This window comes from Ochotona princeps, chromosome 6 (assembly GCF_030435755.1).
Source record: "Ochotona princeps isolate mOchPri1 chromosome 6, mOchPri1.hap1, whole genome shotgun sequence".
Lineage (NCBI taxonomy): Eukaryota > Metazoa > Chordata > Mammalia > Lagomorpha > Ochotonidae > Ochotona > Ochotona princeps.
This window is the reverse complement of record NC_080837.1, coordinates 85387709-85413354: the sequence shown is the minus strand read 5'-3', so window position 1 is coordinate 85413354 and position 25646 is coordinate 85387709. Positions and strand designations below refer to the sequence as shown.

The window sequence follows — 25646 nt, the reverse complement described above, 5'->3', positions numbered from 1 at the left end:
ATCTCAACTGAACTTGAACTGTGGTTATGCAACAAGGTGGAGGAATCCACCATGGTGGGAGGGTTTGGGGAGGGGTGGGGAGAATCCAAGTACCTATGAAACTGTGTCACATAATACAATGTAATTAATGAATTAAAAATAATAAATAAATAAATAATTTCTTTTCATGGACCAAGAATTACTCTGAGAGATACAACTAATGAGGAAATTTTCTAGCTTAAAATGACATTTCTATTGCAGAAACTGCTAAATTTTATAATATGGCAAATCAGTGTTTTTGTTAACCAGTAGTTTGTGTTTAAAAGATTTATTTATTTTTATTGAAAAGTCAGATATACAGAGAGGAGAGGCAGAGAGGAAAATCTTCCATCTGATGATATAAATGACCTCAATGGCCAGGACTGAGCCAATCTGAAACCAAGTCAGGAGCTTTTTCCAGGTCTCCGATGCGAGTGCAGGGTCCCAAGGCTTTGGACCATCCTCAACTGCTTTCCCAGCCCACAAGCAGGGAGCTGGATGGGAAGCAGGGCCACTAGGATTAGAATCAGTGCCCATATGGGATCCTGGCACGTTCAAAGTGAGGTCTTTAACTGCCAGGCCACCATGCCAGGCCCAAGCAATAGGTATTTTTCATCAAATCAATGCATTTGTATTCAACATAGCTTAAATGGGAATGCTGCCTTTTAAAATATATTACATACATTTCCATGTATGTAGTTTGATATGTATATACATACATAAACAACATTGTATTCAGTGTATAAATATTTTATTGTGCATAGAAGGATTTCAGTATGTTTGACTAAGGAATGCCAGTAAATAATACTGCAAGAAGACCAGTTCCTTTCTGTACTGTACAAGATGTATGTGTGTGTTTGTGGGGGGAGTGCAGGCTAGAAAATGCGTGGTAATCATTTTATTTTGACTTCTTTTGATTCTAGTCATGGTATCAGAAGAAGCGAAGAGAAGTTATTTGTAATTAGGATTGCATTTCAGGGCACTGTATCTTCCTGTGATAGGCTGCAACCCAGCCCTGCGATCTTACGCTCCAGCATCCTTCCTAGGAAAGCTCCAGATCTTCTATGCACCTGCGCTTCCTCTGCATACTCACTTAGGGCAGCTTTGCATTTGGAAAGGTGCCCATCATAAACTAGGGTGATTACAACAGCCTAGCATAATAGAAGGTATTCCTGGACATTTCTACCTCATATTTTCAAGTGACTTTGGAGAATTGCAATCATGAGTGGTGAAACCTTGGCTGAAGTGGATGTTGTTGGGATAAATTAACAGGTTCTTTCTCGTGCATAGTTACAGCAAGGGGATACTGAATTAGTCGAATAGGCACTGTTCTGAACGCTCCCCTTCAGTGGTCCAGACTATGAGGCGTTCTGGATAAATGCCCAGAGTCGGCCATCATTGATGATTCAAGATTGTCTTTGAGACTGGGAAATTTCCATGCCATAGATGAAAAGAAATCAAGTTCAGTTCCTAAGCTTCTGCGAGGACTCTAACAAGGTCTGAAGTTTCAGTCAACCATGACCACCTAACTCCAAAGGTACCTCCCTCATCCCAGCCGGATTTCTGTTTGCCTTCACTGCATTTCTCAGCAGAGTTGAGCATTTTACTCCAGGTGGTGAGAGGCCCCACAGGAATATTCTAAGTGGCTTTGCCCAGTGATGTTTGGGACATATCCTCTAGTCCGTGGGCATCTCTCTGGCTGATTTGGGGAAATCCTGGGTGGTTGCTTTGTAGGGTCTGGGCCATTCTTCAGTCCCCAGCACTCTGATGTTCCATCATCTTGGCTACCAGATTCCCAAGCTTTATCCTCTCTCTGATTCTGAGCCATAAGCTGCCAGGTAGCTTACATGTTTTTAATGGCTAACTTATATTTCTAAACGTATTTCTGTAAGCTTAGCTCTGAACAATTTGCTTATCTGCTGTAAGCAAGCCTGAATTTCCTCCCCTGTTCTTTATGGTAAAATAGTTCCAGATGGACAGAAGTGTTTTTTTAAAAAGGGAAGCTTGTGAGATCAATGAAATATGATTACATTAATTTGTCATCTTCCAGTGAGAAACTGCTTCAAACAGGATGTTAAACTTCCAAATCATAAATATGAAGCTTTGGCGAATTTGACCAAATATAAGTGTAAAACTCTCACTGCTAGAAATAACGAGAACCTAAAAAATGATGTAAAATAAAAGGAAAATAAAGTTGGTGTTTGATTTTGATAGTAAAGAATCATTCAAATCCATAGCCAGAAACAACCATAAACCCATTGACAATTGACTAAAGGAAATGAAAAATTAACCTAAATGTAGTTCATAAATATATGGAAGATGCTAGATTTTGCTCAAATGTTAGAGAAAAATAATGACATCATCATCATTATTGTTATTATTAGTCTTCTATTGGCTTAAAATAGGACTAAGTCGTGTAATAGCTAAGGTTTGTGAACACGTGAAAGACCTGTAGTAGCTGCTTCTGTGGGAGTATAAACCTGGTCAGCTTGAAACCAGCTTGTCACCATCTGCCAGAACATGGCAGCTGTGTAGCCCTTTGTACAGACTTCCAGGGCCCCTCACTGGTGACCTCCTGATGGCACCCGGGGACGCTCGTTGGCAGTGCTGCCCCACTGGGGCAAGAAGCAGTGGAGGTGATGGGCAGGTACGCTTTTGGGTGGCTGAGGAAATGACTTCATACCACACAATGCAGTGGTACCAAAAGCTAATTTTTTTTCACAGCAGGTCTGTGTTGGCAGGGTGAGCAGTGCTCCCAGGTGCTTCAGGTCAAAGTATGGAGTCCTTGAAAATGAGCCTTTTTGTTTTTCTCTAAAAAGCACCTGAGAAACCGTATATGCTAAGTCCAGCTGACAAGTGGGAATCGGGAAAAAGTAAGAGGATAGAGACTTTAGTTTTCATTTGAAACTTCTCAGAGTTGTGTATGTATGTTATATGTGCTATTAAAAAAAGAAGAGGGAGACTAGGAAATAAAATTGCTGTGTTCCCTAAAGAGTGATAATTCAACCCCTTATTTTAGGGACACTTTAGCTTTGGGTCTAGCCCAGCCTGGTTAATTCTCAGTTTTCTCCCGTAGTGTCTGGACGCATCGGATTTACTGTATGCAAGGCATCAGACCCCCTGCAGTCATTTTGGGATTTCTGCCCACCCCTCCCCCTTTGCACTGGTGCTTCCTGCTAGAGGGCCCTCACTGCTCTGCCTGCCTGGGCCCACCCACGTGTCCACTCCCTCTGCATCTCAGTGTTCCCTCTGCCTGAGATCCTAGTTAGTGCAATCTCACTTGGTCACTGCTGCCTGGGCTTCTGTGCTAGATGCCTGGGGTGGCAGGTGCTGGCAGCAGGAAGTGGGACAGTTAACTCCTGTTGTATAACCTCCCATAGTGTCCAGTATAGAGTGAGGCTCAGGGGGAAGTGCCTTAGTGCATTCCTGCGTCTTACAGGTGCAAGGATGGGGAAGGTGTGGGCATGAGCGAAAGTGAGGGCTGTCACTTATCAGCATTAGTGTTGGGAGTTGGTGGAATGCTTCCATGGGGCCAGGGAACATTACTAATACTTCCCAGCACCTGTGGTTGATTCTGGGGTCCCAGGGTTATTGGCCTGCAGATAGTGCAGTCCATGGGATGCCTTGTATAAAACAGGGTAGCATTTGCAGAGAACCTGTGTACGCCAGCCTGTGTGGTGTAAATCCCCTGTAGACGACTAGCTGTCCATTGCCCAGTGTAGACTCTGCTTGCTGCACCATGGGGGGCATAGGGCCCAATACACATGTGATTGTTTCCACCTTAGCTGGGCTGAGTCCCCAGATGGGCAACCCTGTGATAAGATGGCCATGGGATGGGCAGGATATTCAGGCCGCTGAGATGATTCTGGGATTCTGCGACTCCACCAGGCCCCCCAGGGCTGCAACAGAGGCTGGCTGTCTCCAGCCCCCAGCCTTGTCCTCCTTCAGGAGGGCAGCTGCCACAAGAGCCCCATTGTGTGTGTGGAACTCCGGGGCAGCAGGTCAGAGTGCATGCTTTCACGTGTCATCTCGTCCTCCATGTGACCTGGGAGTCGCATTCCTGATGGCGACCCCCTTTTGGAGCCTGCCTGGTTGAGATGTCACTTCCCTGACAGCGAGGCACTCAGAGAGAAAGTCGCCGGGATCCTCCCTCCCCCCTCAGCATCCCTAGCCGTTGCCAGTGCTAACTCAGGCAACCCTCTTCCCTTGTCCTGCTTTGTAAGCCCCGGCCCCTTCATCGATGAATTCCAGACATTAATATTTTCTTTCATGCGACGGCTGCCATTCACCCGTGAAACGGCTGAACATTATGTAGCTGTTGGGATGCCTGGGGATTACCCAGGATGCCTTGCCTGTGAGAAAGTGACACCAGCAGGCTGAGTTTTGAGATGTTTATTTTGAGAGGATTCTGACAAGCATGAAGGCCTGATCCCAGAGTGGCAATTTCATTTAATTAAAGGCCTCTTTTTATTATAGATTTCCTCCCCTTTATCTGTACGTGGCTTTGAAAGCCTGGCTCGCCAGAGGTGGCGTTCTGCCCGGCCAGAGGCAGTGAGCTCTGGGCTTCTGCTCTTGCTCTCAGAGGGCCGAGCTTCTGCCCAGAGGTTGCCAGAGTTTACATGAGAAAGTTGAGCTTGCGTAACACTCAGGTTGGCACCCCTGCAGCACTCAAAGCTTGATGTACCACACTGAGTCTCCACTAGGCAAAAACAATGTCTGTTTCTTAGTCTGTAGGGATGTTGCTTTCAGATCCGTTAGCTGGGAAATTCATTGCACTGGCTGTCACTGATGTTTCGTGTAAGAGCTGCAGTGAGATGTCAAAATCAGTTGAACAAACCAAGGACGATTGCAATTAATGGTGGTATTAATGCTTTAGTAAATGTGAGGGAGTAGCTGGATCAGCTTGATTTTTCATATACTCTGACTATAAGGGTTTGGCTTTCGTTTTGATACACATTCTAGGGGATGTTGTAGGGTATTGTCCAAGACATTCAGGATTTATCTGTGAGCAACATGGGCTTGGGTTTGGGTCCTGAATTACAGAGCTGTGTTTCAGAATTAACTGTGGTCACCTGCCTCCCCGAGTGTTTCCTTCATTATAGTTTTATCAGCTGATGTTTTTTACCCGCTCATTTGTGCCTTATTCCACTCCATTCACCAGGTATTAATGAACGAGTGTGTCCCGGGCACCCCGTGACTGTACACACATACACAGGGATGTGACACATTATGCATCCATCTGGTATTCATGTCAAAGTGGGAGCCGCCTGGCAGGTCAGCGGTGTCAGCACCGAGGCTGGCCCAGGGGCTGGCTGGCGGTGGCCTTCAGCTGGCCTCAGCCAAACAATGGCCTCAGCTGTAGCACAGTTGCAGTAAGAAAGGCAACTGTCGGCTTGATCGCTGTGCCCTGCTCAGTCTCCCATCCCATCTTCTCATGCAGTGATCCCCAGGGCTGATAGATCGATTCTTTGGGAAGGTAGAGCGTTGTGTTGAGTCAGCCATTGGGCCAAACAGCGGGAAGAACATTCCTTTCCATTTTCACTGACTTGCTGCCGAGTGGCGGAGCAGCAGTCTCTCCCCAGGACTCCCCAACCACTCCCCGGGGCTGTGGACTGTTTCTTGGTTGGCTTGTTGTTTTTTTGTTTTTGTTTTTTTTTTTGTGGGTAAGATATTTAACAATTCCATTTTGTTCTCTTTCTCTTTTGAAGGCACAAGTGACCCATATGTGAAATTTAAGCTGAACGGGAAGACGCTGTACAAAAGCAAAGTCATATATAAGAATCTGAACCCAATTTGGGATGAGATAGTTGTCCTACCCATCCAGAGCCTTGATCAAAAGCTACGTGTGAAGGTAATCTCGGGCGCAGAGTGTTGCTCATTCATTTAAACTGTTGCTCCTCAGTAGCTTTCTATGCTTTCCTGCAAGTGGACTTGCTGAAGTGCATTGTTTTATTAAATATATATTTTTAAAGATAGGGTTAAAAGTGTTACTGTAGGAGGAATTCTGTATGTTGTTTGTCAAAACTGCATGTTTTTATCAGCTCAGTTGGGTGTGCAACACGCATCAGTGTGAACGTAACATCTCCGTGGGTTGTATTTCAACTTACTGGATATGGAAGAATTATTAGCGGTCACCGTACAGTGGCAGGTTTGGGAGCCTTTCTCATTGGGAATGGCTATATTTAAAAGTCCCAGCTACTGTTTTAAGCTACAGTTGCTCTGATATGTGGGTTAAAAAGTGATCAGTTGATACAGAACAGGATTGTTCTAGAAATGTTCGCCAATTTCTGTTTAACTGACAGATCACCATGGAAAACACTAAAGTATCATGAGAGATGATTCAAACTTCATAGAGGTACACTGAGCATAACTGTTTAATGCACAGATTAAACGAATTGCCTTCAAATAATTTCCTGCTGGTGTTATTTTTTTCTTTTTTTAGATTTTGGATTAATATGTAGTAATTCTGTTTGGACTGTGGCAGCCAACATGGGCCAAATTGATTGATTTTGTTCCTTGTTGGTCATGGTCCCATTTCCCTGTAGGTGTGAAGTTTATTGTAAGATCTGAGTCTGGCTTCAGAGCGCCCAGCCGATCACGAGTGTTAACTGTCTGGTGAACTTGGTAACTAACCTTATAACATGTTCTTCGTCTCTGCCCACTCTGCAGGTGTATGATAGAGATTTAACCACATCTGATTTTATGGGTTCTGCATTTGTGATTCTCAGTGATCTTGAACTTAACAGGTACTGCATTTTTACCACTTATTAACTTCTGAGGGAAACCAAGATAATATCAAATACTGTGTGTTAGATTAAATGATCGAAAAAAATTATTAATGAAAGGGCACTTTAATGTGTTACTTCCCCCAGTGTATTTTTTTTTTGGCTTACAGAGTTTCATTTTTTTTTTAAAAATAAAAGTTATGTTTTTAAAGTTTTTTTTTTAATTCAAAATTTTTTTTTTGGCTTTCAGAGTCAAATGTGTAAAGTTGGTTGCTAAGTCAGTCATAGTGTATTCTAAATTTTCAATTAGACTTACTATTTTCAGTGGGTAATATTGAGGCTCATTAACCTACATTTAAATTGTATCACATTTAAAGTTCATTTGGACAGCAAGAAAGAGGATCCATTGGCTATCTATAGAATTAAACACTATCAAACTTTCCCTGAGCATGGTATGTGGCCTAACTCTTGTTCAGAAGTTCCCGAATTATGGTAAGACTCCGTGGCACCATCAGTGTGTGTAGACTGTTCATCCTTTTGCTTCCAGGACGACTGAACATATTTTAAAGTTGGAAGATCCAAACAGCTTAGAGGACGACATGGGAGTCATTGTGCTGAATCTGAACCTAGTAGTGAAACAAGGCGATTTCAAAAGACATGTGAGTGGCACCTCATGGGCTTGATGTTCTTGGAGGGGGTTATTCTGTGCTGTCCGGGCTGTCTGATGTGCCTCCCTGTGCCTCTGAGCATCCTCTGTTTTGAAACTCTAGGAAGACACTTCCTAAGGAATTATCTGTTATCATACCTGTTTGGCTGCAGATATGACCGGTGTTGCTGTTATTAAAGCTAACATGCTACTTAGAGTGAATTGTTTGGAATACCCCTTCACTAAGTGTTTAGGCTTCTGTTGAGCGTTTTTCATGTCCTCGGTGACACAGGCGTTATTCAATTATGAAAACCTGTCCCTGGGATTTCATTGTTACATTGAGTATTGTTAGAATGAGCCACTAAACCCTCACTACACTTCAGTTGCCTCTTGTTCTTGTTTACTTGTGGCTACAAACTTTCCCACTGCTGGCATTTTCAAGAGATGAAAAGGTTTAATTTCCTCTGGTCTATTGCAAGGAAATTCTGATTTGACACCCATGTGATCTGTTGAAGTTGTCTCTAACATCAATGAGAGTTAATTTTGTTAACATGTGATGGGGGCTGTTCTTATGAGAAAATGTGTACATTCAAACCTTAGAATCCTAAGAATGACAAGAATAGGAACATCTTTGTTTGGCTAGCTTGAAAGTCATTTTTAAAACCAACTGAAATATTTGCTTGAAGGAGAGTCTGGTTGGTTCCAACTTAGCAGGCCTGTAACTCTGAGTGAGTGGAAATCTGGGGTCTGTTTACAAATACAGGCTGGAATGAATCCCTGTGCAGTGGCTGAGGTGGTGGAAAAGTGTAGTAGTCTTCCAGTTGAATATTACTGTCATATATGTCATCGTGAAAATTGCTACCAATTTACTGGTAATGTCACAGAGCATAGTTTCTGAAAATGGTAAAATTACATGAAGATTTTTCAGTTGCTAAAGGTAAACTAACTATTTGCTGCTTTTAATATGAATTTCCTGCTTATTAGAAGTTACTTTTATAGTAAAAATGTGAAACTTCATTTTTTTTCACTTTTTGAATATCCTTAAAATACTGGAGCCCTCAACATGCTTGAATCCTAATATTCGATATCTTGTGTTGGTCCTTGTAGAACCTTTTTTAGTTTTCCTCCCCTATGTCACACACATGGATTATTTTTGGCCATCTCTTAGTGTTGGTCATATTGTGCTTGCAATTCTGGCTGCACTCAGCATCCATGGACACAGCAGTTGACCAGTGACTTGGACTGGATGCCAGTTAGCATAGTGGGCAGTGCCAACACGCGTCATCTGTCCCATGATCAGGTGCTGGCCAGTTGATGTCTTCTAGTCATTTCTTACCAACACTAGTGGAGGTTTTGAACTTGAATGATTTCTTGACTAAAATAGCTGCATATTTAAGGCTTTCCTGTCTGAGTTTCCTTATGACCTGTTGGCGTATGGGTAGTGGTTATACGAGTATTTAACATAGATTTGAATATTGTGGAAATTTGGAGTTACAAAGAAATGCGATTCTTGCCCCTATTCATTTCTGATCCCAGCACCGTTCATGTGAGCTGCAGCCTCGTTTGTGTATAGCATCTCCACAAAGATTTCTTCCGCATCCCAAGAACAGCCCATGCTCTGCCTTAGTCAGCTGTACATTCATGCCCCCGGGGCTGTTGTAACTCCGCCCTGCCTACTCTGTCCTGATAGTTTTCCTGCTAAAATATCACTGACCAAGGAATAATTAATTTTAGATCTTATGTGGCTGTTCAACTTACAGTGAGTATCAAGCAGCCTTTGAACATGAAAGAATTTAGAACACGGTTCCTTTTATAGCATCTCAGTTGATTCTTCACGGCATCATATATTGGGTTTTTTCAGCGGGACTGTGAAGGCCATGAAACTATAGAGTGGTGCGCTGTTGGACTGGGACAGTTTGCTTGTAAATGTGCTTTATAACTTGAACTCCGAGAGATACCAGTTTGAGTTCTGACTCTCGTACTGCTTTCCTTTCCATCCTCATGAAGGTGGTCTTTGTGGCTATAGACTAAAGTTGATAGAATTTTGACATGTGCGAAATGCTTGTGAATTCACCCTCAAGTCAGGGATTTAAAGATACCCGTGCGTTGTGCAGTCAGGAGAGAGCCTCAGGCTGGAAGGCTGGAGACAGGTTGTCTGTTTCTTTCTGTTGGCAGAAAGAAGTGTTCTCAAAATGAGGGGCTTTGCCATCAGACTGCCTGAGTTTGAGTCCCAGATTCCCTGGTGGTCTGGTCCAATTCGAAAATGACTTAGCCTCTCCCAGCTATGTTTTACTCCTCTGAGAAAGAGGACTAGGAGGAGCGTCTGTTGTATGAAGTTGTGAAAACTGAGACGATCAAACACGGGGCTTAGTGTGGGGTAGGACCTGTTCATGTGCTCGTTTGTAGCACTGCCTTTGGAGAAGAGTGGTGGTTGATTTCCATTCTTTGGCTATCCATTGTTTATATTTTATGATTGTCAAAAACAGTGAGTTATTTTATGTTGAAGACTTCTAAACAGCCCTGTGCATCTGTAAGATGGTAAATAATTTTGGTGTTTGAGTGAAAATAGTTGTTACCAGATTGGAGGAAAATAGTACAGACTCTCTGATTTTAAATATTTGCACGTGCAGAATGTTGAACTCAAATTTTCAGCAAGGTGAGTGTTATTAACAAAGGCTATTTTCAAGTTGTTTCTAAATCGACATATCTAATTCCTGTCCAAAGGAGTAGAAATGTATTTCCTTTCCAAACTGTGTATTTTCCAGTTTCTAATTTACTGGGAAAACATATTTGGCAGGATTTATAGGTCATTTACCTGAAGATATTTTTGTCCTTAAGCATAACGCTAAATGTTGTCTGCTCAATTAGGTTCATAATTGAGTCGTAATCTTCTGGATTTATGCAAGTTTTAACAACCAGTTAGGTGGTCAACCAGCCAGAGTGCAGCTTTGCAGGACTGGATGGTGACAGGAGTAATGAGGGAGTTTTGTGGAGAATTTTAATTGTGGCCAAAATTCAGCAGCCTTAGAAGGAGCAGTGAGACACGGAGAAGGAACAGGCTGGACGTTCCTTGCCGAGTGGATATTGTCCTTCTCTCGATTCTGTTTTCTCTGGCTGAGAGTTTAGCTGTTCAGAGATTCTTTCCGCTTCTATCTCTTAGGACTGAGGTAACTGTTCTTTCTTAGTTGGACACTAACGATTCAGATTTTCCTTGTGCTTCTGCATATTGTGATTTAATTGATTAAAGTAAATGGAATTATGCTATCGTTTCCAAAAACTATGGAAAGCTAAATAGGAATTGACACTGATAATGGATTTTATAAACATTTTAAAAAGTTCCTTGAATATTCAAGTAAGAAAAACATTTTTCCCATTTTTAGAGGTAAAATTGTAGTGTTTTAAATTAATTAAACTGAATAATTCACGTCACTACCTGTTCAAACTTTGAAAAAATGATACATCTTTGTTTCTATCTTGTTGCTTCAGTGTGCTTTTTGTATAACAGACTTTTGTGTTCTCCTCTAGATGTGTTCTGCTCTAGCTTACTGACAGAACTGCAGTATTAATGATGTTCTTTTGTTTTCTGCCATTTTGCCACTTTCGCCATTTGATGGATGCCACGCTCAGCGCTGGTCTAATAGGAAGCGGTTAAGTGCCAATAAGGTAAATGTGCTTGTTTTATTTGATTTTCTGGTGGAAACTGTGGAAAATTCAAACATGAGCATAGTTGATGTTGTTGTTGAACCTTTATGTAGAAGGGCATCTCTTCTATGACCAGCAGGAAGAGAGCAGCTTTTCTTTAAAATTGTTACATAATACAGGCCGAGCCAAATGTTTGAACTGGTGAGGTTTTTGTCTGTTCTGGCCTTGTTCGGATGCCGTAACCCGCTGAGCTCGGACCACCGAGAGCATGCTGTGCTTAAGTTTGGTACTTTAGGAAGCTGTTCACTCTTAAATGGACGCTGACGTGCGTACTGCAACAGCAATGCCAAAACAGAAAAGACCAGGGCGATGTTTTATGAGTCTTCTGTGTCTTCTGAAGAAGCAATGTTTAAAAATCTCTGCGTGGGCTATGCTGCTGGTGTGGCCGTCTCTCTTTAAGTAAGCATGCAGTAGCAACTTAGAACTCTGCTATCTTATCAAGTTACCGATGAACAGGTTGTAACTTAAAAGGCAAGACATAAAAATAATTTTTAAAAGTCAGCAAAAGCATGGTTTGTGGCTTAATTTAACACCTGCATCATGTGTTAAAGACATACAACAAACCCCTGCAATTCCTCTTAAATTATGCAGGATTTCAATTCATTTGTGCAGCTGAGTTTCTGAATGATGGTGAGGGGAGCTGGATCTGCCGGCAGTTGTTAGATGTGTGTGGGCTTTGCACACGCTTGCACACTGGCAAATGTGCTCATATATGACACCTCCAATTTCCAACGTAAGTTGCTTATTTTGGTGTGGAATCAGGAGTTTGAAACTACAAGCACTTCTTGTTGAAAGATTTTGTAAGTGTGTGCACACGGATGGGTGTGTGTGTGTGAGAGAGAGAGAGAGAAAGAGAACGAGAGAAAGAGAGAGAGAAAGAGAAAAAGAGAAAGAGAAAGAGAAGGAGAAAGAGACAGGCAGACAGGGAAGATAGCTGGACCAGCGCTGGTCCCTTAGGGAAAAAGTCACACTTTCCAAATGCGAAGGAACTGGAGCCCCGGCTGAGATTACTCAAGTATAGAAATTTTTCTGCATTTCAAACACTTTCACTAACTTCAAGTGAGGCTCTTTGTTTTCCGACCAGTCCAGCTGGTTCCCAAGACTCTAGTTCCTTTTTTAGAAATAAAGTGAAGAGATGATAAATAACAAGGTAAGGCCGCCTCGCGGTCCCTGCTGCATTTGCCTTGCTGGCTTGCAGCCACCAGGGGAGAGAAAGACTGCTTCCCACCCCCAAGGCAGCCCGCTCTCGCTGGCCCTGCGCAGACTTTGTCGCCACCCAGAGCTGTAAAGTTTCCCAGAGTGCTTTAGTGAAGCCTGACAAAGCAGTATTTTCTCATTTATTGATTCTGCCTCTGCACTAAAACATTGCTACCGCCCATCAATAACCATCTTTAGTTAGGGAGCCGCGGCCTGTGGAAGCGCCCTGGCAGTCTGTGCAGGAACATAAAGGCTGGGAAGAGAAATTGTGAGCTTGGGGAATACTGAAGCTAAGGGGGATGGGAGAGGTTAGGGAAGAATGGCCCAAGGAATGAGGAGGGAGAGGAACATGCCCCAGGCCTGGATAAAGACCTCAGCAGCCCCAGGGAGGAGCCCTGTGGATGGAGAGCCCTGTTTGTTTGTGTGCTGCCGGGTTTGTTTTGCCTCTGGGCCTCTTGCTTGCCTGCCTCCTCCTATGGCAGTTTCTGCGACTTGGACTTGAGTGTGTTGGGTTGTAGCAAATGCCCAGACATGATCTAATTGTTCAGTGGAGAGAGTTCATTGAGACAGTGAATGATCTTCTCTGAGACAGGCCAGCTTTGTCTGGGTGAACCGTGTCAATTGTCACTTGTTTGCTTCTGCAAGGGGGGCAGTTTAAAACAGGAATGTGAGAAGCTTACAGCTTGGTTCATGACGATGAGCCACATGGAAACTATACACTCAGATTAATTCTCTGTAGGAACAGGTGAACAGTACAGCCAAAATGTGTTTGGAGATTTGTAAAGCAGAGGCCTCTGGTTGAGGAGTTCCAACCTCTACGCAGATCTAGGGACTCGTGTGACCTAAACAAGCTTACTGAGCTGAGGGATGAAAATGTGTACTGTTCCTGTGTAATGTATTACCTATGAAATAACACTGGCGTCTTCATCTCACACTTACTCTCATAATAACTGTTTAGATAATTGCTTCTTACTCTCTAACTTTATCATTCCACACCATCCTGCAGATTCCTGAAACTGCTTTTAAAAGATTTTAAAATGACACTTAAGTCAAATTTTTAAAAAATTGACTTAATAAGACATGGATCAGGTTGCTGGTTCTTTTTATATATTTATAGCACGGAGTCCCTGAATAATCTGTGTTTAAGCCTTGGTTTTCTCTTTGGTAGTATATGTGATGGTTATACAGATAAGAAAAATAACTACTTCTTTTACATCATGGAGTCTAATAGGAGAAATGGTAGAAATGTGATTGGCAAATAACTGAGCAGAAATTTAGCACATGCCCACACGGGAGCTGGGCGCACACAAGCATACTGTGATATGCCCACACGGGAGCTGGGCGCACACAAGCATACTGTGATATGCCCACACGGGAGCTGGGCGCACACAAGCATACTGTGATATGCCCACACGGGAGCTGGGCGCACACAAGCATACTGTGATATGCCCACACGGGAGCTGGGCGCACACAAGCGTATTGTGATATGCCACACACAGGAGCTGGGCGCACACAAGCGTATTGTGATATGCCACACACGGGAGCCTGGGCACACAGAAGCGTATTGTGATATGCCACACACAGGAGCCTGGGCGCACACAAGCATATTGTGATACGCATGCTGCTGTAATTGCACCTGCTGCCGTGCCTTGTCTGGGAAGTGGCTGATCTCTGGGTTCCCTTTCCTTGACACGGAGCTTTGCTGAGACACAGGCGTGATTTTACACTGTCTGCTTTTTAACCACTCCATTACGCATTTACATGTCCGCTTTCTCAGGCTGAAGAGGCACCCTGTATTTGATGGAACACACATGTTTTCCCGTGTGAGATTCACTATTAGCATTGAGTTTTTGCTCATTGGTCCTCATATTCTGTTATTTCAATTCCTCTTTGGTTGTGGTGAGGCTGAATTCTCTAGGCAGCCTTTTCTCATGCCTCTCCCATCACTTGGCCCCCAGCTAACCCCATACAGTGAAAGGATTTATCACAGGCTGGTTGATGCGGGAGGACTTACATTGAAAAACAGCCATCAAAGAATATGGCGGGAAGCTTCCTCTCCATATTCTCCTACCTGTTTCCATATCAAATCTGCATCTAACCTGTGTGTGTGTGCTTGTGCCTATCTAATTCATCACCCAAAGCTTAGCTAGGTCCTGCCAGCTATCTCTAACTTTCTTGTATGATGTATAAATCCATCCGTCAGTTATCCTTCTCCATGACTACCTGCAGGTGGCATTGCGCCTGACCCTGCTGGGTGTGTGAGCCCTGAGACTCCTGTTGTGTTGTCGTCAGATCTGAGCTCAGCGTTAGTGGCTTCTGGGGTTTTCCTCCTTTCTAGAGACTGCAGGGCTGTTCAAGTCTGACCTTCAGTCTCGGGATTCTCTGTGTGTGTGTGCTGCAAGTCAGAGGGACAGAAGCACTGCCTTTGTAAGCATCTCATCAACATTCTCCTCTTGGTCTTGCCCTCTGCAGGGGGTTAGGTGATAACGTTTGGGAGACTTCTCAAAAAGACAAGTGAATCCTACTGAAAAGGAAGAGGTGATGAGTTGAGACATATTTAAAAAATATGTGGCTCAGGACCAGGGCTTCAAACTATTTAGTATGAATCTCTAAGCAATTGGTTCTCAGTGTGTGGCTCCTGGACCGTCTGAAGCCGTCAGCTGTTGACAGTGTCAATCCCTTAACAGGACCTCCAGTCAAGTGTGAGGATCACTACCATGGATGAGAGAATGGAGAGGCGTGCTGGGAGGAATGGGAGGTGAGGCTGGAGACCAGGAAGGGCACCCTTATGGGCTGGCCATTGTGGGCACTCACTTGGTGATAGAGTGTGGCTGGGACTGGAGTAGGACAAGGAGGGCCATGCCTGTGGGCAGGTATGGCCAGGCTGAAGTGCCAGTCCTCACCTGCTTCACCCTACTCCCAGCCCTGGATGGAGGCACTTTTGGTGTGTTTTAAGAACATTGAGAAACAGCAACTAGAACAGCAAGTTGAAGGCCGGAAGGGTGACAGAAATGAACAAGGAAAACACTAGATGGTTAACACTGATGGCATTTGTCCTGGAGCAGCCTACAGATCAGGGAACGGAGAAAATGTGGAGCGGGAACAACACTGACGAATCTCGCTATGCAGAACATGCATGTCCAGAGTCACTGGGCATTCCCAGCTCTTACCTGCGTTTTTAATCTCCTGCTAACCTGAGTTCTAGTTTAAGTGCAAGACTTGAGTGATGATATTCCTTTATAATTAAAAAGTATTCAGCGTAATGCAGCGCTAATGCATCATCGCTAGCTAATGTATTGGTACACACAGCTTACTCATGTCCATGGAGCTGCAGTGCAGGTCTCATCGACAAATATAAATCTTAGCGTCCATGAGCCTGGACATGTGGGAAATTTAAAAGGTTTTCTTTACATCCTCATGCAAAGATTTCCACGTAGTTCCGGGAGGATTTATGCTCCAGTGCGCTCTTCAGATGATGTAAGGGGCCGCTGAGGAGGACGTGGGAGCCTGCTCCGTGGAGGGATGGAACTCCTCATGTCCTGCTGCAGAGCTGTTGACAAAGAACAGTGCTTTTACACGCTCAGAAAGCCTGAGCGGGGCGATCAGGGAAATCTTTATGGGATGAATGTTTGCCCTGGCTTTTCAAAAACAGTGGCCAGTATACTCTCCATCACTTTACTCTTCATCTTCCTTACAAAGTTATTTTGCGTGCGTTGTGTCTGTTGACATCTGCTCTTTCATGATGGTTGTGGAAGATGAGAGCTGAAATTGGATTCAGTGGCAACATGGGCAGACCACCAGGTATCAAGCCCACGTGCAGTATTTGGCATGTGTGGGTACACTGCTATGCTGTTTTGTGTCATCTCACTTCTCTCTTACTCTCTGTTGTTCTATCTTTCCATCTCTATCTCCATTTCTCTATCTTTCTCTGTTTCTCTTTTGGCATTTTGTTATCTGCAAAGGAATACTTTGGAGAAGCCCTTGTGGTTTTGAGCCTGGCACAGCTGCATCAATTCTTGCTTTGATTACAGGGACTGAAGAGCTAGCTGCTATGCACACGGTGCCCTTTCTTGATCTTTCTCAACTCTAAACCTCTGCCGTTCTTCTTGGCTTGGGATATGCAGGGAACCAGATCTGATCTGTCTGTCATCATTGGCATTCCCCTGCTGTCACCGTTCTCATCCCCGAACACCTCTCAGCCGAAATCCTCAAACAGCAACAGTGCCAAGCTGTGATGCATTTCCTGTCTTAGAAGCTGCCTCCTGAGCTCTGGACCTGAATCTGGACCTGAGCTATCTGTGGACTTGTCTCCAACGTCAAATGTACGGGAGCCCCTCAGCATACATTCCAGTCCTTTCATTCTGTTGTCTCTTCTTCCCGTCCTACCTTGACCCTGGGATTATCATGACCTGGAAGCAAACTACTTAGGCTGTTTATTTGTACGCACATTAGTGCATCTCTCTTGAAGACCCACTCCTCTTGCTCACTGTCGGTAACTGAAGTGAATCTTTGGCAGGGATGAAAACTGGGTGGGATTGGGGCTAAGGAGGAGCATAGAAGAATGAATCAACACAGAAAGCCTAAAAGGTTCTGATCCTTTGGGAGGAAGGAGAGGCATAACGGAGCCCTCATGTGCTATATTTTCTCCGTGGTGTCTGCAGATGAATTAGGGTCAGGACCCAGAAGCCTCGTGCTGTCTCCTGGTGTTTGTTTCACTTCAGGCGGGGTGGGCTTCCCTTTGATGGGTCATTTCCTTCTCTCCTTTCACGTTCCAGGCTGCATTAAGATGACAAATTTCATGTACAGGCTCCGGCGCAGACTTGAAACCGTGAGCAATTCAGCTAACTGAGTGAGTGCAGATGAGTCAATTTATGGTGGGGAGGACACGGGTGTTTGAAGGGCAGAAACGTTTCAGGAAACCAGCCTTGCAGCAGAACGTCGCCTACACTCCGTCCCAGCCTCAGATTCCTTAACAGGGTGGCAGCGAAATATTCAAGTGATTAGCACATTTTTAAAGCACTCACACCCCCTGCCCAGAATGTGTGGCTGAGATACATGGATCATGGCTCTTGCAGAAGGATTCAGGGTGAAGTAAGTGAGATACAGGCCTGGTGTTCTTTTCTGTCTGAAGTCTGTGCTATAAATCCTTTCCTGTTCCTGCTCTGCTTTTAGGAAGAGTGGAAAAAAAAATCTTGGATAGCAATGAGCAAGTACACCAGATCAAACATGCCTGCACTAAATACTGAAATGTTCAAAGTCCGACAGAGAGAAAGGCTTTGATGGAAAGTGGATATGTCCCAGGGAGATTACAAGCAATAATCCAGATGTTGTGGTGTAATGCAATGAGTGTCTACGGATAGATGGGAAGCCACAGCCAAGGCTCGCCTCGGCCGGGCCTCAGCCTTGCCCTCCCATGCTGTTCTGCCATATGGAGCCTATCTGCAGGCCCCTTAATAACCAGCTTTGGATTCCATTTTCACAGAGCTCCTAGAGCGAAGAGGGGCTGTTTTATGGACAAGTTAGATAGAAGCCTTTCCAAGATAAACATCCAATTTGAAATTAGGACATTCCAAGCCGCAAAATTATTTTAGGGCATATTTCATGAAAGTGCTGCCATTTTTCTTAGGCAACTGCCAGACTGTGGGATGCCCTTTGATCCTTGGTGGAAATGACTCCCCATTTTATGAAAACGATTTTGAAATAGTTGCAGCGTTGAGGGAGGAATATAGCTGTCGGAACTTTGAAGCATGGCCGTGGGACAGGTCATGCTGGAGCTTGCTGGTTGGCAAGTCAAACTTTCAGAATGGAAAAATAAAGCAATGGCAGTTTGGTATATGAATCAAAATCCCATTTTCAGATTACAGATAGAAGGTTCCAACTCAGGGTCTTAATAAGCTATGATGTGCACTGCATTAGTCCACATTTATCTATATAGAAACCGCTTCACACGTGTTCATCTCTCTGTTTATATATTGTGTGTGTGTTTCACAAATTTAAAGCAAGTTGATTTTTTACTATTTCAAAAACTTTGTTAGTGAGTATATACAGAATCCAGTTGTGAGAATTTAAGTAAGTAGTGTTAGATTTCCTTTAAAAGATCAGCTTTTGCCTTCCTTGCTTTTCTTGCTCTGGGTTGGCACCTCCAAGATCTGTATTTATGAAAATGAATGGGTACACGTGTGTCTGTGAAGGGAATCTCACATCTGGGGGTAACACTTCCTTCAGCATGTTTTGTCTCAGGTCACCTCACATGGTCCTGGGAGTGCTTGGAGTGGCACCATGCTGGTTATTGAGAGGAGGGCATCATATGGGTTAGGTGTGGCAAATTTCTGTCTAAATGTTCTTGAACATATAGTGAGAGTGTGACAGGAGGGGATATAAGTGTTAGAGATTCGTTGCCGTTTCCACCCTGCAGCCTCACCTGGGAGAACCTGAGTGAACTTCACCAACCACCTGGAGCACCTGAATGTGTGGGGACCTTAAATCAACCCTGTGAGAAGGCATTGTTCCGGGCTGGTATTAAGGTAGTGCGTGTTAAACTGTTACCTGTCTCACTGGCATTCCATCCATTTGGGTGCTGGTTACTGTTTGGCTACTCCAATTCTGATCCAGCCCCCTGCAGTGGTCTGGGGAAGTAGTAGAAGATGGCCCTAGTTCTTGGGTCCTTGCACCCATGTGGGAGACCTGGAAGTACCTTCTGGCATTGGCCCAGCCCAGCTGTAGTCATTGTGGCCATTTGGAGAAGTGAATCAGGGAAGATAACTCTCTTCCTATTTAACTTTGCCTTGCAAATAAAATACAAGAAAAAATGAAGGCATTGTTGATCACTGAGCAAGTGCAGATACGCACCAGGACTCAGTGACAGAGTGATCATGGCTTGATAGTTATGAAAAAAAAATCAATATGTGGTTGCTTGATGATACTTCTTTTGCGGTAGAGATCCAGTTGGGTTACCTGTGCACTGTGCTGGAGTGTCCATGTCTGTTCCTTGGCTCTGGCTCCTGATGTCAGCTCCTGCTAAAGTAAACCCTAGGAGGCAACAGCAGTTACTCAACAGCTGAGTCCCTGCCTGCCAGGTGGGAGACCGGGGGTTGTCTGCTGCACACTGCGGGCATTTGGGGAGTGAACCAGTCAGGTGGGAGCTTGCATCTGTGTTCTCAGTATGTATTTAGGACAGAAAGGATAATGAAGGGATAGCTGAAATAAAGTGGCAAAATGCTGAACCTGTTCAAGTGTTTACCTCGGTATATGTCTTAAAATTTATGTAATGGAAACTAAATGACTTAAATTTTTCCTATGCTGTGTTCAAGGTGCAAGTGGGTGAGAGTGTGTGTGTGTGTGTGTGTGTGTGTGTGTGTGTGTGTGTGTGAATGTGAATGACATGGTTTAGAAAAGCAAAAACACTGTACACCTGATTCTGCACTGCTGACGGAACCCAAGTGCTGTGACATGCAGCTTTCCACCTCCCACCTCAAAGTCCTCCTCTACCACCCCCTTCCCCAGCTCTGCAAATCTCGTTTGGTCCCAGAGTTCTTTATGGGCTGTATTTGAGGTCATTGTTTGGGCTTTTCCATAGCCTACATGATAAGTGGAAGAGGGGACAAACTCAGACATGAAGGACATATTCAAAGTTTGTTTCCAAATACCTAGGGATTTGGGGTCTTGCTGCAGATTAATGCCTTGTTTTTCCAACCCCTTCCCCAAATGCTTTCCCTCCTTGCTTACTGCTGAGCCCAAGCTGAACTTCTCTCTACCCAAGAAGCCATCTGGGAAGGAGGACAGACCAGCACCAATTCAAGGGTTCCTTGTAGTCATCATTTGTTACTTGGTTCCCAGTGCAAGTAACGCACATCCCTGAGACTACAAATTTGTAAAACCATTGCAGAGTACAATTTCCTCCAGGCCAAGGACGTTTTGGTCGTTGTGAATAGAAAGCAGGAATCCCAACGATCACCAGCACACATTAGTAGTACGTTTATATGTCCTCTTGGTTTATTTATTTTTTTTTTTTTAGTCCTCTTTGATACGCAACCTGCGACTCTCAGAGTCCTTGAGGAAGAACCAACTCTGGAATGGGATTATAAGTATCACCCTGCTGGAAGGCAAAAATGTCTCGGGAGGAAGCATGACCGAGATGTTCGTTCAGTTGAAACTCGGGGAGCAGAGGTATAAAAGCAAGGTAAGTCCTTCAGTGCTGGGAGAGGAAAACGGTAGAAATCGTTTGCAGTCTGAATGTCACATGGACAAAAGTAGCATCTCTCTGACTCTGCTAAATGTACTCAGAAGCATGTCACAAAACAAAAGACTTGTATAGATTCAGTCAGCTTGAGCTTTTATTGCTTCACAGAATTTATTGTAGTGGCTCAGAGCTAGAGAAAGCTCACTAAATCATAGAACGAAATGCGTGCTTTATTTTCATCTTGAAAATAACCAAACTGGAGGAGTAACTGGATGTTTTCGAAATCCTGCAAAAATGCAAGTGGCATAAGAGTATTTGCATTTAATATTTGTGGTAACTGGAAACAGCTTACAAATTATAACACTGTCTTCTCAGTTTCTACCTTTGCACTAAAAATAACGGTCTGGTGCTGCTATTTTTACTGCGATCTTTTTAAAGAAAATAATAAACCACCTGGAGTAGTGGAAGTTCATTTGCTTGAAACAAAAGTAAGGGCAGTTTTTCTTTAAAAATGAGATATCTCATTCTGCTGACCAAGTTCCATTTAATTTTTAATCTTAGTAATTTGGTCTGGATTTTATTTCAAAAGCCAGTCTCCAAAGCATGCTAATGAATTAGTTTTTGCATAACTGTCAGACGGGAGGCTTTTCTATGTTTTTGTGAATCGAGAGACTTGAAATCACTTGCCAAAAGTCACCGTAGAAAAAAACAAACAAACAAAGCTATGAAAGATTTTGAACGTGGACGTGTGACTTTACAGCTTTCAGTGTAGAGCAGTTGCAGGGGAGTTGGAAAATGCTTTAGGGAGGCAGGTCGTCTGCGCAAAACCACAGCGCCGACTTCATTTGCTCGAGCACAAAGAAGTGAGGCTTGAGGCTCGTATCGGAGAATAGTTTAGAAGAAATGTGAAAAATTGAAGGGTTGGTTACAGCAGAGCCACACAATTATTTTCAGCAGGTGGGGCATCTTGTGCCTAACTGTGAGTGTATCCAGGGTAACCAGGTCTTTTCATAAAGATGCCTTTAGCCAGCCATGGTCAGGCGCAGGATTTATGGATAAATGAGTCATCACTGTGCTTAGGTGACATGTAGAATTAGTCCTGTATCAGCTGCATTCACCCGAGGGGAATATGCTCTGAATTTGTGATCTAATAGGTTTTTATTTTTCTTCCTGCTTTCTGAACTCTGCTGTGACATTTGAAGTCTGATGTGGAAAGCGGGCTGGGTGATTCTCCAAGGCCCGGGCTGCTGCTGCGGCTGCCGTGTCCCTGTATTTCCCTGGCAGCAGTGTGTGGTGCTGGGGGTTAGCCCCAGAGTCACATGTCGGCACCTTGTACTCAGTGGCCTGTGGGCTGGCTTACTTTTGATGCACAAATTGCATCTGTAACCAAGTGAAAATGCTGAACTTGATGCAAACACTAGTGGAGAACACAGAAGGGCTCGAAGGATTTTCATGCCATTCTGCTTAATTTTCAAGTTTGGCTGCAGCAGAATTTCCTAAACTTACTCCTAGTTTCGTGTCTCAATTCAGTGACTTCAGGTTTAAAAATAGGCAGCTGTGTATAAGATACAGGTTTCTCATTGAATGCACCTGACGGATGTTAATCAATATGGCCAGGCTAGTAATTTATGCAATTCTTAAGCTAATAATGAATGGAAAATGTCAACACAAATATACCAGCTTTGACTTAGCAACTGGAACCACCTATTGCTGATCTGTGTATAGAGTTAGTTTTGAGTTTCTTGCCAGATAGCATTACTCCTTGAATTTTTGTGGTTGTATTATTTCACCTGGGGCCAGGGAAGAAAGTGGCAACGTTTTGCCAGTCGCAAGCAAACACATGTTTGCAAGGGTTGTGGGGTTGTGGCTCATCAGGAGGAGCTCCTGCAGCTCAGAAATGCAATGACTGTGTAGCTGCTGTAGCAATGAGTGGTGTTTTCAGAAAATAAATGCTGTAACTGCATGTTTTCTAGACACTGTGTAAGAGTGCAAATCCGCAGTGGCAGGAACAGTTTGACTTTCACTACTTCTCTGACAGGATGGGCATTTTGGACATTGAAGTGTGGGCAAAGGACAGCAAAAAGCACCAGGAACGTCTGGGCACGTGAGTCTATCCTGCCTGTAAGCGTGGGAGCGTGTGTCTGCGTGGGGCTCCTCGCCCAAGGCGTGAGAGCACAGTGGGCTGGGCAGAACATTTGGATTTGTTGACATGGGTACATGACATTTGGGATGCTGTCGGGGCCCTGTGACTACAGCTTTCCAAGACTCCCTCAAAGGCTGGCTCTGCTCCTTAGCGAGACAGTGTATCGCACTGTGCAACTGTGGCGTGGCCTCCTGACAGATGCCCTTCAGGGGTTCTTTGCAGCAAACCAGAATCTATTGAGGGAAAATGAGCTTACTTTCATTTCTGTACTTTGAACCCCCCATCGTCATCAGGGGCTCATCCATATGAGATGGACACTGAGTACGTGGCTTCCCCATCACCCTGTGACGAGGAATGCAGTGGAATGAGTGGTGCGTGCTTTGTGTCGCTGCCCATTAGAATGGCTGTGCAGCTTGGTGCTTCTGTGCCCGGCTGGCAGGTGACCAAGCAGACCACACAGAGCTCCCAGCGACCTGGCCACGTGCCTCAGGCAGGATTCCCGTTTTCAATCACCTATTGTATTTCCCTCAAATGTTGGCTTTTCTGCATCCTCTATACACACACTTTGCATAGCAGAACACAAACATTCAAAAGAATCCACACAGGATTTGATTTTCATTTTTCAAACTTGGAACTTGGGACTCCTTTGGGAGCAGGTGGAGCTCTTACCACCTTCTTTGTGCCCAGGGCCTGTCAACTCCTGCCCATGTCTGTGTCCAGATTTCATTTGAGGAAGGGGTCTAATTGCTGTAAAGTAAAGGTAGGAAACCACCTGTCCAGTAGGACTTGATCATTCTACACTGAGGAAATGCAGAGGCTCTCAGAGGCGGTGCGTTTTTCCAGGAGCAAGAAATTTTCCGGCATTGATGGGACAAGGCTGTGCTAACCCAACGTGCTCACATAGTGCTCCTGTGAGCATCGTGTGGCGGAGTTCTGTGCCCAGTAGCTCTGTCTGTCTCCTCATTCCATCCCACCTTGGCAGCTTGTCCTGAGATGGATGGGTCAACATTACTCCAGGGCTTTTCAGCAGAGGTCCCTGTTACACAGGACCCTGTGGCATGTTCTGGGAAAGTGAGCAAAGCCAGCTGTCACCAGATGCTAGTTTTTGTAATAATTTCATAGGGAGTGAATGCATGCGTGCCCCCCATGACATGCCTGTGTTCAGTTCCACACATCCACACACCGGCTTGTGGCATGATGCTGCTGACATTGGTTGAGACCTATGATCCTTGCCCTCTGTAGGCCATGAGTCCTGTGGCATTGTTCTGCTTTGGCTGCCATGGGCAGGGCAGTGCAGCTGAGCTGTGTCAGGCAGGACATCCATTAGTTTGGCCTGGTTGGGTGCCATGGGCAGTGCAGTGCTGCTGAGCTGTGTCAGTGTGGATGTTAGGCTGCGGTGGGGCTTGCTTCCAAGATGAGTCACATGAGGATTCCTGACTTCCCTTGTGCCAACATCCACCCTCAGCCTCCGGTGAAGCTACATGTGGCTTCAGGGAGTAGGGTCAGATGAAGAAACTAAGATCCTATGTTGCCTGGGAGCATGCTGACTCCTGTCTTGGTTCACTTTGTGAGCCTGTAACAAGTTACCAGAGACTCGGTGCTATGAGGCCTTCTGACTTTGTCAGTGTGGTAGATGGTGTCACAGGACAAGTGACACAGGCAGATAGGCCCAACACTGGGGTGGCCTTGCTCTAGGACAGCCTGCTCTCCTAGTGACCAGTCCAGGACTTCAGGAGGGAGAATGTAAGAGGGAAGACCCTCTCCTAAGGGCAGCAGCTCCTCAAACCCTTGGAAATTGAGAATCCCATTTCCACGTGCAGTTTGGTGGGGGCAAACCACGTGTAAACTACAGCATCTGCGAACAGACAGAAAGGTCAGCACCTGAGATGAGAGACGGGGAACTTTCAGGAGGAGTCAAATAATGCTGAGCTTAACCTGCTCCACCCTTAAATAAACATGCCAAGAGGAAAGTGCTAGATGCCTAAGAATGACTCCATTGTAACCGATGTCATTTCAAGGTAGCTGCCAAGCTTTTTAAAGTATGTTTGCCTTTCAAGGTGATCTTAGAAGTGAACTTGTTATCTTGCATTCTAGCCTTGGCTTGGACAGGTCGCTAGTGTGTGTGGGGGGGTTGTGGGGGTGCTCTGCTGGCCTGTTTGGACTGACTTGTCTTCAGCCACTCCTGAAAGTGGCAGTACCGTTCTCCCAGTTTATTGGTGGCTGTGAGGCAGTGCACAGGCTGGGTCGAGTACTTCTCTGGACAAATTGCTTCCCGTCTCGTTGATCTGCTTTTACAACCTGGCTTGACACATTCACCGTTTTCTTCCTGTTCACTGCTTCCTTAGTCTCTGAGATTTACAGCTTTTGAAACTATGGCACTCTTCCCTGCCCTTTGCATTTAAGGTAAAAGCTGACCAGTCTGTAATATAAAGCATAGAATTACAGTAATGAATAGGAGGTTAAAAGCTATCATGGCAAGTAAAAGCCGAGCAGGTTCGGCTGACTGATATGGTAAAATTATGTGTTGAATTAAAACATTAAAATGCTGTGGGATTAATGGAGAAAGACAAGAACAGGAGGTCAGAGGTAGTGTTAGATCAGCACATTCCCTGCCACGGCACTAGAGAATACCTTTAATGTGTGCCTGTTGTAGAAATAAAAAGGCAATTTAGTCTCTGTTTGCTACTGGTGACAAAAGAGAACCATGGAATTCTCCATCAAGGTGACTCCTAGGAAATAAATTTCTTACAATTTTTTCTTACATAGAGAAAGAGGCAGAGACCGGAAAAGATTTTGTGAACATAAAGAACTTTCTCATTTGGATTTTTTAAAAGATGTATTTACTTGAAAGGCAGTTACAGAAGGGTAGGCATGGAGAAAGAGAGATCTTTTATCCACTGGTTCATTCCAGAAATGTCTGCAATAGCCAGTGCTGGGCCAGACAAGAGCTAACATCCAGGAGCTCCATGCAGGTCCCAGATGGGTGCAGGAGCTCAAGCATCTGGGGCATCTTTTGTGGCTCTTCCCACACCATTA

The 25646-nt window shown here is 44.5% G+C and overlaps 1 protein-coding gene across 2 annotated transcripts in view; it reads left to right on the top strand.

Annotated features, from left to right (window-relative positions):
* MCTP2 (multiple C2 and transmembrane domain containing 2) overlaps positions 1-25646 on the top strand; it is a 192783-nt gene that overhangs the window by 70044 nt on the left and 97093 nt on the right. Inside the window, exons 5-10 of one of the 2 annotated variants that reach the window (XM_004593169.3) lie at positions 5727-5869; positions 6688-6764; positions 7291-7402; positions 11017-11052; positions 20303-20467; positions 22441-22571. In XM_004593169.3, coding sequence (XP_004593226.2) covers positions 5727-5869; positions 6688-6764; positions 7291-7402; positions 11017-11052; positions 20303-20467; positions 22441-22571 — 664 coding nt within the window. Of the gene's footprint in view, positions 1-5726; positions 5870-6687; positions 6765-7290; positions 7403-11016; positions 11053-20302; positions 20468-22440; positions 22572-25646 lie in introns of those variants that run through there. The other variant, XM_058666591.1, reaches the window with a different exon arrangement.